This window comes from Prionailurus bengalensis, chromosome X, assembly GCF_016509475.1.
Source record: "Prionailurus bengalensis isolate Pbe53 chromosome X, Fcat_Pben_1.1_paternal_pri, whole genome shotgun sequence".
In the NCBI taxonomy this organism is placed as follows: Eukaryota; Metazoa; Chordata; class Mammalia; order Carnivora; family Felidae; genus Prionailurus; species Prionailurus bengalensis.
The window spans coordinates 90,278,497-90,291,955 of record NC_057361.1 but is presented as its reverse complement, the minus strand read 5'-3'; the positions used below and the strand labels follow the sequence as shown (position 1 = coordinate 90,291,955).

Here is a 13,459-nt window from a genome sequence, read left to right as displayed (position 1 = left end):
GCCCCTCTGTTGACATATTTTTAATGTAGAATTGAATTTAAGGAGACCATTCTTTTTGGAAACCAACTCTTTTGGTTTAACTGCCTATGGAATCCAGCATTTTGGCTAGTTTCTCAGGGTTAAAATTTTCAACATCTCGCCAGAATCCTGCTACCTCAAACAGGTGATATCAGGATGTGAACATTTGGTAGGAAAAGAACACAGGTTAGAGAAGAGACAAAATCCAGGTTGTCAACCATTGTTTTCAACATTCTAATGTGTGTGTGTGTATGTTTAATTTGAAAACTTTGCATCATACAGAAACTTTGTATTATACAGGTAGTCATTTCTGGAGTCTTCAAAAGAAAAACCAAAAGACCTTAAAACAAGCTTGAGAAAACCTGTCACAAGGAAAATTTTATTTTATTTTTTCAAGTTACAAAAATATGTGCATGTCAAAAATACAGTCTTAGTCCACAGAAGAGTAGTTCCAGCCATTTAAAAGTTATACAGAAGGAAAAATCAATGTATATAGGAATCGTAAAACAATACAGTATAACTGCTCAATTCAGTTATTGCTAGTTATATGCAGCTTTTACTTGAGACTGTTCTCTACAAGGGAAAGGGCAGTGTTTGGGCACTGACTTTTGCTGATAACAGGTGTTAAATGGCCAACCCCAGATTAGAATAAGCTCACTTTGAGTAGAATATACCATGTAAGCTTTGCTCAGTACCACAGCGGAGTGTGGTCTAAATTTCTGTTCCACCTCCTTCTCCTAGTTGGTTCTATTATCAGAAGTAAAATGTGTAGTTTGGGGCAACAGTAAATGAACTGCTTGTTTTCAAAGTAAGTGGTGAGAAACAGGGACTCTGAGTTGCAATGGAGAAATGAAGCTGGCACGTTTAGCTTAAAAACACTGAAACAATAAACACAAGAATGGAAAAAATGTTAAAGTGTAACAAAAAACCAACGCTAGCCTTTTCTCTTTAGATGTCGAGATGCAACATGAATCAGTCTGTTCTTTTGAAGCCTAGGAGTTGATGAAAACCTGCCTTCCTCTTTTCTCTCTTTAAAAAAGACAGAGACCTAGCCACATAACAGGAACATGTTTAAAAATAGTTCCATTTGCTTCACAGAAGAACAGCGCGTCAAATTAAATAACTTTAACTTTAAATAAGTAATTGAAAAAAATGCAGACGACAGTGTAAACAACAGAGAACAAATCACTTACTTTGGGGGTGGGTAATACACAGGAGACGTTTGGCCTGAAGTTCACATGGAAGACTTAGCAGGTAAGAGTGTCCCAAATATATAGCAATGGCTTTGTTTCCCACTTTCCTGTCAGACCCTGCAGGGTCAGGCTTATTGCTGACATTTAACCCCCATAAGTTCTTGAATACATTTGAGATAAATATTGGTGGGAAGTATGAGGCGAACTGGAAGAACCTTTCAAAATCATTCTTAGAACAAAAGTGACACTCGGGACCATTTGGCAAGGACAATTTATGACTTAAACCCTAAAAACAGGTGATATTTTCAGGAGGTAGAAAACAAGTACCAAAAATGTACCATTTGGCCACCCTTCTTAACTTTTGGCCAACCTTGGATCTCTCCATTTTTCACTCCCCATTCTCCCAATAAAGCTATATTAGTCCTACTATACCATTCGGTACCTAACGTTATAAACTTGGAGCTGCCACAAAAAATATTTTTAAGTACTTTTACTTTGAAAACCACTGAGTATATCTAATGCTCAAGTATCAACTGGGAACATTTTAGTAAATAAATTCACTCCATAGGGAAACATGCCGACATAAAACAAATACTTAACATGAAAAAAAGACAACTGAACATCTCTAAATGCTAGTACATCAGGGCAGCTATGCAAACCTATATTAGTAATACTTTCACTGAACTGATTTGGAAAAGCCTTAGGTTAAAACTGCATTACCAGCATTTACTGGCAATAGCTCTATGTCTTACTAAAAACTTAATCTAATAACAATGAAAAACTCCGCTTTCTCCCAGAGAGTTATGTTGTGCTGAAATCCCATAGATAATATTATAAAAGAATTTCATTTTTGCAATAGGCTGGGCTCACAGTGAGTATGTTAATACAGAGACCATGTGTACAATATAACTGTAAGAATGTCATGAGTGAAATGCATATAAGGCATGTAAAAAACTAGCATTAAAGCTCTTAAGGGCAACGATCCAAACTGGCAGCTGCTAGAAAAGGTGCTGCTATGAATAAAAAAAGTATTAAAGAAACACAGTTTCGGCACATACTAGTTTCTAGTGCTTCCACAATGAAATGAATTACTTCACATAAATTTCTGTTGCTGGAACTAATGGACCAAAGAAGAATGGACTTTAAGTACTAGCCCAATCTTGGAAACGAAAGCAATCGCTTGCGATCTTCCACACGGTGTTTTGAGGATTAGACTGGGCGGTCAGCAGGAAGTTCTGGTTGAAGTAGTGTTGTTTGTTTCCATCAAACTTCACAGTTCCACTGGTCACAACAAGAACTGTGGTCTGGGCCTGAGTAGCTTGCTCTTCACCCACATTAAGGAAAAAAAAAGAGAAGAGGTCACAGTTTCTCTCAATAAACAGATTTTCAGGCTTAAACTACAATGCTTATAATTTGACACAGCAAAAGAGTTTCATCAACTTTCTCGACCTTGAGCACAATCTTGAACCTGTGCTCTCAAAAAGCAGAAAACTAAATAATCATTTCAAAGCATATTAAAATTATTTGCAGTCCAGAAAGATTTGGGGTACACTAAAGTTTCTAAGTGAAGAGCTTATATCTAGCACAGGACCCTTTGGTTCCTGCATTTATCCATACTTCATTGGGTTTCTAACAGAGCTGTTTCTTAGTTTGCTTCCTTTTAAAAATTTTTTTAATGTTTATTTATTTTTGAGAGAGACAGACATAGCATGAGTAGGGGAGGGGCAAAGAGGGCGATGCAGAATCTGAAGCAGGCTCCAGGCTCTGAGCTGTCAGCATACAGCCCGACGCAGGGCTCGAACTCACAAACCGTGAAATCATGACCTGAGCCAAAACCAAGAGTTGGATGCTTAACTGACTGAGCCACTCAGGTACCCCTGAATTTTTCATTTTTAACTTGCTCAAAAAAGTAATTACTTCTGTGGCTAAGAGTTGCACGTTTGCTTTTGGTGTTAAAGCTCAGTGCTCGCTAGAGGAAGACAAAAGACACAGAAAGACCATGATCTTACCATGAACTGGTTGGCAATCTAACATATTGACCTGGAACTCACTAGAAGGCAACATATCAAAGAAATTGGTTAGGGCTTCTAGCCCTGTAACAACATTTCCATTCCATATTAAAGTGGCCTTGTCCAGATACAGCCTGGTTAGTGCCTAAAGAGAAAGAAAAGAAAAAAAAGATAAGGATTTTTGTTTCTGGGGAAGCATTTTACAGAAATGGGTTGAAGGGTTACAGGTGGCAGATAAACATTTCCACGGTGCTACTTCCACCTCTACTCCTCTCGCCCCCTGTTGCTGGAAGACACTGTCAGCAAGGTGGCTGCCTTCTATAGACTCTTGGCCTGAATAGATACTTCACTTTAGCCACAAAAAAAAACTTGGCCTCCCAACTGGAAGAAAGTTTTAAATGTAAAGTTTTGCTTTCTGTGTTAAAATGAAGTAAACCATCACAAATTTCAAGCACACGCAGCCCCAAACCAGCTTTAGTCTCCCTCAGTTTTCTAGTTCTGAGAATTAACAAAGTTGCCAATCAGGTCCTACCCATACATTCCAACCCTAGGGTTCCTGTAAGTGTGAGTCATTTAATGTTTGAACCATTTATTGCTGTAGGTTAGGAAGAATTCCTTTTACTACTATGCAAACAGCATATTTTGTTCAAAGGAATCACGAGTACTTGGTAAAGCAGAGTCCTCGATAAGTCAAGTAGTTAAGGCTGAAGTAAGGCAAAATCCAACAGTTAACTCCCTGGTCACAGGAGTTTAGTGTCTCACAGGACACATTATTTGCTTAATTCTATAACTTCACTTGGATTAAAACACAAGCCCATTATCTTGACTCTGGTAATAAACTATGTTGCCTTTTTTTTTTTTTTGCTACTTTGTTTTTGAAAGCAGCAAGACACAAAAAACATCCATTGTCAGGTCCCTTGCCCCTGTCCATGTCATCAAACATCAAGTACCAGAAACTTCTTTTATCTTCTGTCTTAAAAAAAAAGACATTTTTAGAGATAAGATATTAACTTCTGTATCTGCAGCATAAAGAACATTCTCTAAGGCAATCCTGTGTGGATAAAAGACCTAGTCAAGGCTGGAGCACACACTGAAAAAATCACTGAGAAGATACCGCTCAGGGATAAATCACAACAAAAAAGCTGACGAAATGATAACTTGCACTGTTGGATACTAAAAGTATCCAAACCATGTGGATCCTATTTCTGAGTACCAACTATAGCCATGAGCTTTAATCAGAAATTATTAATATATGAAATTAAATGGGCAAATCAAGGAATAGTCCCTGTAGTGCCAAGCTCCTTCACTAGCACTATAATACTATTTTAACCATCTTGGCTGAATGATGGGATTAAAAAAGGTAACATATTTAAGTAAATATGTCAGGTGCCATGTCAAGTGCAGTAAGTTAGTTCCCATTTACCACCATAAAAGTAAAATGAAGTTACGAAACGTTGGCAATTTGCCCAAGGTCACTCAACTAGGTAAACTCAACTCAAAGTTGAGTTAGGATTCCAGAGCCCACACTTCCATGATATCACACCAATCCTTCCCTAAACAATGCACTTTATTAAAGAGCAAGTCTACAATCATCGCTTATGCAAGTCAGATGAATGACTGACTGAGAAAAGACCAAAAAACCTGGTACTTAATAAAGAGTAATAGAGTCTCTAACACTCACCCGTCTTCTTTTGTCCATTGTCTCATAATAAATATTGACAAATTCCTCAGCAGCTCTACATGCCTGATCTACATGAGTTTTAAAATCCTACAAGAAAAAATTCGTAAGTGTACATTACCACCGCCTCCAACTCCTAACAAACAGAAAACCAACAGAAGCTGATGATTGTAGCTCTATACACAGCTCACATTTTTCCATATAAATTTGGACATTGCAAAGTTCTGGGCTCAAAAGTTTCCAGTTTTTACATTTTTCACCATTTTAAGATACATATATTAAGGGCATCTCATCCCTCATTAGTGAATGTTTTTCTCAAATATGAATTTACAATCTTTGCTTTGTAACTGGTACTGTTAAGGCTTTTTAGGCTTCCAGTATTTTACAAAACATTCACTTTAATAAAAATGATGTGGTCTGAACCTTTAAAAAAGGAGGGGGGGCGCATTGAGTTCTCTAAGCCAGAAGTTACCACAAGGAGTTGTTCAGTGGGGAAAAAAAAACGGTACAAATACAGTTCAATAAAATACTTGAAAACAAGACAGGAAACTTCCTCATATTACGTAAAAATTCACTGGCATTTGTAAACAACTGTAAAAACGAAGAGAGATGTTGTCGGGGGTTTCTCCTGCCGGGAGATTAAGTACCTTTTCCCCCAGCCATTCACTGAACCCACCCTATTATTTGCATTAAGATTTAAGTTTCATTTCTCTACCAGGTGATGGAAAGATAATGGAGAAAAAAGATCGCAAGCCATAAACAAACCCCAACATTCCTGCCTCCCACCAATTCCCATCTCGGGGTCCTTTCCAGCAACCCAAAGCAACTGCACAGACTCCGGGAGTCCGGGCGGTTGGGGGGAGTGGGGGAATAGGGAACCAAGGGGGCTACGGAGAGCGGGCCCCGCCCCGAGGCCCAGCGGGCCAGGCCCTGATTCGCCACTGGACCACGTGACCACCAGCCAGCCCGGCCCAGTGCCCCTCCCCTCAGCCGGCCGAGTCGCGGCGCCACGGCACCCTGCCGCGGCCCGGGCACTCACCACAGACGTGGCCATCAGGGAGCTCGAAGCTGGTTTTTCCGGCGGTGGCGGCGTCACTGCCTCCTCACGTGTCCGTCTCCCTCGGCTGCGGGAGGATCAAATATTTAGGGAGACAGCTAAACCCGCCAAACGCCGAATTCTCCACCCGCCCATTCTCTCCCGGAAGTAGCTCGGTCCGTTGTTAAAAGCAGCCCGACGTTCCAACCTTAAGTACAGTTCCCTTCAGTTCCGACCGTACCCTCCCATCCGTCTCCTGTATTCGCTTGTTTGATATTTCTCTACTTCGTCGGGAAGAAAAATCACTCAGCTTTCGTTAATTGGATACTCTGACAGAAAGTATCCATTTTCCCAAGGACGTGGGACAAGCTAAAAATATCTGAATGGCCCAATAGGAGGACTTCTTTGCTTCAGAAGGCGGGGCCAAAGCTGGCCGAAGACCAACGAGAAACGCCCGGAGAGACCTGTATCAGTAGCCTATAGGAAAAAGGGGTGGAGCTTGGGGAAAGGATGGAAATCACACTGCGCATGACTGGTGGAGACAGATTTAAAGTTCTGGAACATTCTGGAAGAATCTAGCCTCACTGAATTGAATCCTACCTGTCTCTGTAGCGTTTGTGAAATTATTCACAGTTTGATTTTGCGCTATTCATAAGGAAAGGCTTATCAAGTTCCTTCATTCTGGGAGGCTTTTTTTTTTTTTTTTGTCTCTCAGACCTCAAATGAAGATTAGTATACACCACCACTCACCCGCCTTCTGCAACCTACTCTCTTAACAGCTAAAATTTTACTGAGTGGTGACCACGAGCAAAGTTACTTTTCTAAGCATTTTAATCCATATTACTTCACTTATTACTTCAATAACAATATGAGACAGTCATCTCCGTTTTATAGTTAAGGCACAGTGTGATTAACCTGTTCAGGGTCACAAACTAGTTGGGGTTCAAGTTCAAACAATTTAACTACCATTACAAACTGCCTACACTCTCCGGCATCCTTTAAAACCGTTCACCTCAAAGACACCAACAACTTCTGGGTCATCAAATCAGTTAGGTATCTCTATAGCCTTACCACCCATAACTGGTTTGTGGCTCCTCATCATAATAGTCCCTCCTTCCTTGGTATCTTCGTGAATCTTCACGAGACCAGTCTCTTCTGTATCTTCTCATACTTGAACGTGTTTTTTTTCCCCCGCGGCTCTCCCCTCTTCAGACTAGCTTCAACTGCCAGCGCACCAGCTTCCTTCTATTGCGCACCCCCCTCACCCCCCGCTTAGTGGCGTCACTTCCGGGGGATGTCTCGTTTTAAAACTTCTCTCTTCCCGCGTGATGTCAATTGCTACTCGTATGCTAATGAATCATACATAGTAACACATCTCCAGCCCCCACCTCTTCTCTGATCTCCAGGGCCACATACGGAATTTCGCTAGATGTGAACACCAAAATGCACTACAGGCTTCTTGAACTGCTTGAGTCCAAAATTTCAACTCATTATTTCCTCTGCACTTCCAATCTTATGCATTCGTTTAGTGATCTGTGCTTAAATTCTTGTAATCTTTATTTTTACCACCCCCATCATCATAATTCATTTGTTCATTCAACAAATATTGAGCACATACTATCGATTAGACACTGTGCACGGTTCTGGGAATAGAGTGGTAAACAAAATAGACATGATTCGTATCCTCATATAGTTCACAATATAATGGGAAGGCTACACAATAAAACATTAATGAACTGCAGAGGAATTCCAAGTAACTTGCTCGATTCTGGTCATTTTTTTCAAGCAACCTCTCTCTCTCCACTCCCCTCCCCTCCCCCTTCCCTTCCCCTCCCGTCTCTTCTTCTCTCCTCTCTTTCTTTCTCTCTTTTATATACAAACTTTATAACTCTTTTCGTTTTTCCAAGATTTTCCTAATCTTTAAAGATCTGGTCTCAATTTGCCTTTCCAGACTTCTCTGCCATTATTTACCAACATTGGCAAAGTTAACTACCACTGCTTGCCAAAAATGTCATGTTTACTGCTTTATAGGTGATTGTATTTCTTAACTGAGAGCTTAGAATGTGTCTAGTTTTTATTATAAGTTCATTCAATCCTCACCCCTGGAGAGAGACATATTATTATCTAGGTTTTTAAGAATTTAAAGTGAAGTTCAAAGAGGTTAAGTAAGTTGGTTAAGATGGCCCAGCTTTCAACCCACAGCTGTCTGATCCCAAACTCTTTGCTCTCAGAACACTCTGCTAGTCATGCATTTGCTTAAACTATGCTTCTTTTAAAATGTTTGTTCCCTACATTTCTACCTGCCCTTCAGGGACCAGAGAAGATGCAACCTTCTCCGTGAAGCCTTCCTTCATTTCATGTCCCCAGAACACCAAAGGCTGTGGCCTGTTCTATGGCCATGTTGTCTATTGGTGGGGCAACAATAGTGCTGGGAACTAGAGTGTTGGGAGTACTGAAAGGGGAAAGCTGAGCTAGAGGTGGTGGTAAGGGTCAGAGTTTTGCCCTGAATGTTTGCACAGAATTGTGTGCACTTTTATTGATGTGTTACAAGGGCAGGATGCTGGGCAAACATCATAGGAAACAATGTTGGGTTCTGGTTGCTCAAAACCGTGAATTTAAACCAAATGAAAACTATGTTTAGGGGGACAAATGGGAACCAGGCAAACAAGACATGGAATAGCTCTTCACTAGATAATTGCACACGTGTAAAAAGCAGGGAGATTGACTAGGAAGGATATGAAAAGGCTTTTCTTGGGACACAGAATGGCATCCTGGTTAAGCATACTGTTCTTGGTACCAGCGTGGGTTCAAATGCTCGCCATGACACTGAGGAGCTCTGTGACCTTGGCCAAATTACCTAACTATTCCATGCCTCAGTCTACCAATCTGTAAAATAGAAATAATAATATTAACACATACTTCATAACATTGTTGTTATGGGTATACAGTCCCTGCTCGAGGAATATAATTTTCCTCTACCCTCAGCAGGGATTATGCAGCCATCTATTCGAGAGTATGAAGTTGGGACATATTAGATAGCCTTGGTGTATTGAGAGGCACCTGTACAGTCTGGGAGAAGGTTGGGTGCTCTTTAGTAACGATATGCTGGGTTGATTTGGATTGTTTATGGCTATGCTGTGCAGCCATTTTTCCTGGCCAGCCACAGACCTAATGGAATTAAGGCCTTTTGGAATTACTACCATCCCTATCTGAATCTTCACTTTGCTCTGAGTTTGAGATGGGCTAGTTTAGAACAATCAGGGAAGTGATCCGAGCAGTCAGGGCCTTCCTCTTCGGTCTCTGATTGGCAACCAGACTGTTCGCATTAAGTCTCATGCCCTACCAACTAAGTTGGCTAGTCACCCTTGTCCTGTTCACATCAGAGAGTGCTTCTAAAAACAGCTTGATTGAGATACAAGTAACATACCTTACAGTTTACCCATTCAATGTGAACAGGTCAGTGGTTTTTAGTATATTCACAGAGTCACATAAACACCACCATGAAATTTGAAAACATTTTCAATGCCCTGGAAAGAACCCCCTCCCTTCTTTTTTTTTTATATAATGGTTATTCATTAAATTTTTTTTAATGTTTATTTATTTTTGAGACAGAGAGAGACAGAGTGTGAGTGGGGGAGGGGCAGAGAGAGAGGGAGACACAGAATCCGACGCAGGCTCCTGGCTCTGAGCTGTCAGCACAGAGCCTGGTGCAGGACTCAGACTCATGAACCGTGAGACTATGACCTGAGCTGAAGTCGGACCCTCAACCGACTGAGCCACCCAGGCACCCCTAACCCCTTTCCTTCTCATTAGCAGTCAGTTACCTCTCCTCTTGCCCCCCACCTCCTGGAACCACCAGTGTACTTCTTGTTTCTATAGATTTGCTTATTCTGGACATTTCATATAAATAGAATCAGACAATATGTGTCTTAGCATAATGTTTTCAAAGTTCATCCATGCTGTAGCATCTATCCATACTCCAATTCTTTTAATTGCAGAGTAATGTTCTGTTGTATGGATCTACCGCATTTTATTTTTCCATTCATCCATTAATGGGTATTTAGGTGGTTTCCAATTTTTGGATATTATAAATAATGTTTCTATAAACATTTGTGTACTACTTTTTGTATGGATATATGTCCTCAGTTCTCTTCGATAGAGAGTCTTGGAGTGGAATTTCTGGGTCATATGGTAACTTATATGTTAAAAAAATAAAATTCAGCAGAGGAAATTTTGAAGATCTTATTGGTTTTATTCAACAATTCATGAATTGGGCAGCATCCCATCTAGCAGATAGAAAGGAGCTTTGAGGAGCCGTGCAAAATGAAAGACTTTCATAGGCAGAAAGGGAAAGGAACCAGGAAGTTCTACTAGGCAAAAAAGCAGGTTCGTTATTCCAAGGTTACTTGCTAGTAGTAACTCATCAGGCGATTCCTGGTGCTGGTTCCCCAGCTAGAGTTGATCAGGCGATTCCTGGTGACTAGCTTGAGACTCCAGTTCCAGGAGAGCCAAAAGCATAATTAAGTCTTGGTTTGATGATGTGGGGCTTAGGATAAGCAACTCATTTGGGGCCTGTTGTCTTGTTTTAAACCTGTTTAATGTTTTAGAGAACTGCCAGACTGTTTTCTACAGTGGCTGCACCATTTTACACCACCAGCAATGTGTCAGGTTTTTAATTTCTCCACTTCCTCACCAGTACTTGCCATTGCTTAGCTTTTTTATTATAGCCATCCTGGTCGGTGTGAAGTGATAGCTCACTGTGCTTTCAATTTGTATCTCCCTGATGCCTGATGATCTAGGGCATCTTCTCCTGAGCTTATTGGCCATTTGTTTATTTTCTTTGGAGCAATGTTTATTCAGATCCTTTGTTTATTTAAAAAATTAACTGGTATTTTTATTATTGTGCTTTAGTTATTCTTTATATATTCTAGATACAAGTCTCTGATCAGACATGTGATTTGCAAATATTTTGTGTCATTCTGTGGTTTGTCTTTTCACTACCATAGAGCGGTGGAGAGGGTGCGTAGGTCCAGTTACAACACTACAAACCCTGATGTCCTTCTTGAATACATGCTCCTCACACTTTTGCAAGTGTTTGCTTAATTTCCAGAGTTCTGAAAAACTTAATTTTGTCAATGTTTGTCAGTGTTTTCATTGCTTTTATGGAGGAGTGAATTTACAGAGGTCCTCAACTCTGCCATTCCAGAGCTCTGTCTAGATACCACTCTGGTATACCTTTTGAAAGACACTGTTATGGTATGCCTTTTATTATTTATATATTTACTGGATTTTAAGGGGCTAACTTTATGTGCTTCTCATATATTAAACATTTACTCATACCACTGGCACTGAGTAAAAAAAAACGTACGCAAAGTAAGTGGTCAAAAGAGAATGACCAAATGAAAATTTCTCCTCCTTTTAGCTTGCTTTTATCCCCATTCTGAATCAGTTCTGAAGGAAGTGAAGGTGTGAACTAATTTCTTATGAAGGGAACTTTTTCTTCCTTTCAGGAAAGAAGTGAGAGAATAATCCATTTTCACCTCATTACTTTTCAATTGCCTCCTCTATGGGGTATTCACAAGTCTTATATTCAGGGGAGAACAATTCTTTCAACTCTGCTGGAAACTTCTTTTTCTTTAAGTAATTATTTCCAGAAGCAAAACGTACAATAAGGCTTTTGTATTGGTTGAACTCTCAGGTTTGGGGAAGTTCCACTAAGACCCTGGCTCAACCACTCGGCAAATTTCTTAGACAAATGTGAGTTATCATTGTCAGAACATCATAATGTAAGGTTCAGGCAGGGGCATACATTTAATTAGCAAGATGAGAAACTAAAATCTGAAAATCTCCTTGTCTTACTTGGCTCTATCTGAGAAGTCACCTTCATACTAAACATCTATTTCTTCCTTAACTTCTCCCTCCCATCTAGTTCCAACCTTCTTCCTGCTCCCACCATAATAAGCAAAATAAGCAAACCAAAAAGTGCCCCCTCCAAAAAAAAAAAAAAAAAGAAGGAAAATGTTAGGGGCTTCCTGTAGTCATTTAGTTTTTCTCTATTCCTTTTACCTTTATGTATATGTTTTCCTGATATTAACATAGATCTCCACAATTTTTTGCTAGTATTTGCTTTGTGAAACTTTTACTCCATCATTTTACTTCCGTTTTTGAATGTTTATTTACTTTTGAGAGAGACAGAGAGACAGAGAGACAGAGAGACAGAGCGTGAGTGGAGGAGGGGCAGGGAAAGAGAGGGAGACACAGAATCTGAAGTAGGCTCCAGGCTCTGAGTTGTCAGCACAGAGGTGGATGCCGGGCTCGAACTCACAAACCGTGAGATGATGATCTGAGCCAAAGTTGGACATTTAACCGACTGAGCCACCCAGGTGCCCTTCCATCATTTTACTTTCAATGTTTTGAGTTCTTATGCTGAGCTGTGTCTTTTGTAAATTGTATGTAGGTGGATTTTTTTTTTTGGCCTGGTATCTGTTTTTTTAATATTTGTATTTGTATTTTATTTTAAAAATGTCTATTTACAGAGAATGAGAGAGAGTTCAGGGGAGAGGGAGGGAGAGAGAGAATCCCAAGCAAGCTTCGTGCTGTCAGAGCAGAGCCCGATGCAGGGCTTGATCTCATGAACTTTGAGATCGTGACCTGAGCTGAAGTCAAGAGTCAGACGCTTCACCAACTGAGCCACTCAGGTGCCCCTGATATCTATTTTTTTTAATGGTATATAATTTACCTAATGTCCAAAAAGTTTAAGTGTACTGCATGATGGATTTCAAAAAGTATACACCCATATAACCACTAACTGCATCGCAACAGAGACTATTTCCTGTGTCGGAGGGCTCCTTCCTATTCTCTCCCGGTCAGTACTCCCAAAAGGTAGCCACTATAATGACTTTTAAGATCATGGATAGTTTGTGTCAGTTATATAACTTCATATAAAAGGATTCATAGAGTATGTACTCGTTAACATCTGCCTTCATTCACTCAAAAATAGTGTGAGAGTCACCCATATTGTTGCATTGTAGCACTGGCTTTAAGCATTTTTTTACTTTTTTAAGTTTATTTATTTATTTTGAGAGAGATGGAGATAGCACAAGTGGGGAAGGGGCAGAGAGAGAGGAGAGAGAGAGAGAATCCCAAGTAGGTTCCATACTGTCAGCACAGAGCCCTATGTGGGGCTCGAACCCATGAAGCTGAGAGATCATGACCTGAGCCAAAACCAAGAATCAGACGCTTAACTGACTGAGCCACCCAGGCGCCCCTGGCTTAAGCATTTTAAGCATTTTTTATTTATAATAGCTGCAAACTGGAAACAATGCACATGTCAATCAATGGGATAATGAACAAATAAATTGATCTCAGGGGAAAATAATTCACTATTTCCCCATTAAGTATGATCCTAGCTTAAAAAAAAATCCCTTATTAGATTAGAGGAGTTCTTTTCGATTCCTAGTTTGATGTGTATTTTTTTTTAAAATCATGAACAGGTGTCAAATTTTATCAAATGTCTTTTATGCAT

General features: G+C 40.1%; 1 protein-coding gene across 2 annotated transcripts; it reads right to left on the bottom strand.

Annotated features, from left to right (window-relative positions):
• Positions 1-370: 370 nt before the first annotated feature.
• Positions 371-7,171, bottom strand: NXT2 (nuclear transport factor 2 like export factor 2). Of its 2 annotated transcripts, XM_043569898.1 has the most exons (5): positions 7,006-7,171; positions 5,938-6,022; positions 4,902-4,988; positions 3,221-3,365; positions 371-2,535 (listed from the first exon to the last, which is right to left on the bottom strand). In XM_043569898.1, the coding sequence occupies exons 1-5, from the start codon at positions 7,101-7,103 to the stop codon at positions 2,354-2,356; spliced, it is 597 nt and encodes a 198-aa protein (XP_043425833.1). In that variant the 5' UTR covers positions 7,104-7,171; the 3' UTR covers positions 371-2,353. The 2 variants fall into 2 exon arrangements, with proteins under 2 accessions (XP_043425833.1, XP_043425834.1); XM_043569899.1 differs by lacking the exons at positions 5,938-6,022; positions 7,006-7,171 and adding an exon at positions 5,664-5,789.
• Positions 7,172-13,459: the final 6,288 nt, after the last annotated feature.

Coding starts and splice junctions, on each gene's coding strand:
- NXT2 (XM_043569898.1), bottom strand. CDS start 7,103: ATGAGAAGATACAGAAGAGACTGGTCTCGTGAAGATTCACGAAGATAC. Junction 6,023..7,005: donor CCACAAACCAGTTATGGGTG/GTAAGGCTATAG, acceptor ATCCTCCCGCAG/CCGAGGGAGACGGACACGTG. Junction 2,536..3,220: donor AGATTGCCAACCAGTTCATG/GTAAGATCATGG, acceptor ATGTGGGTGAAG/AGCAAGCTACTCAGGCCCAG.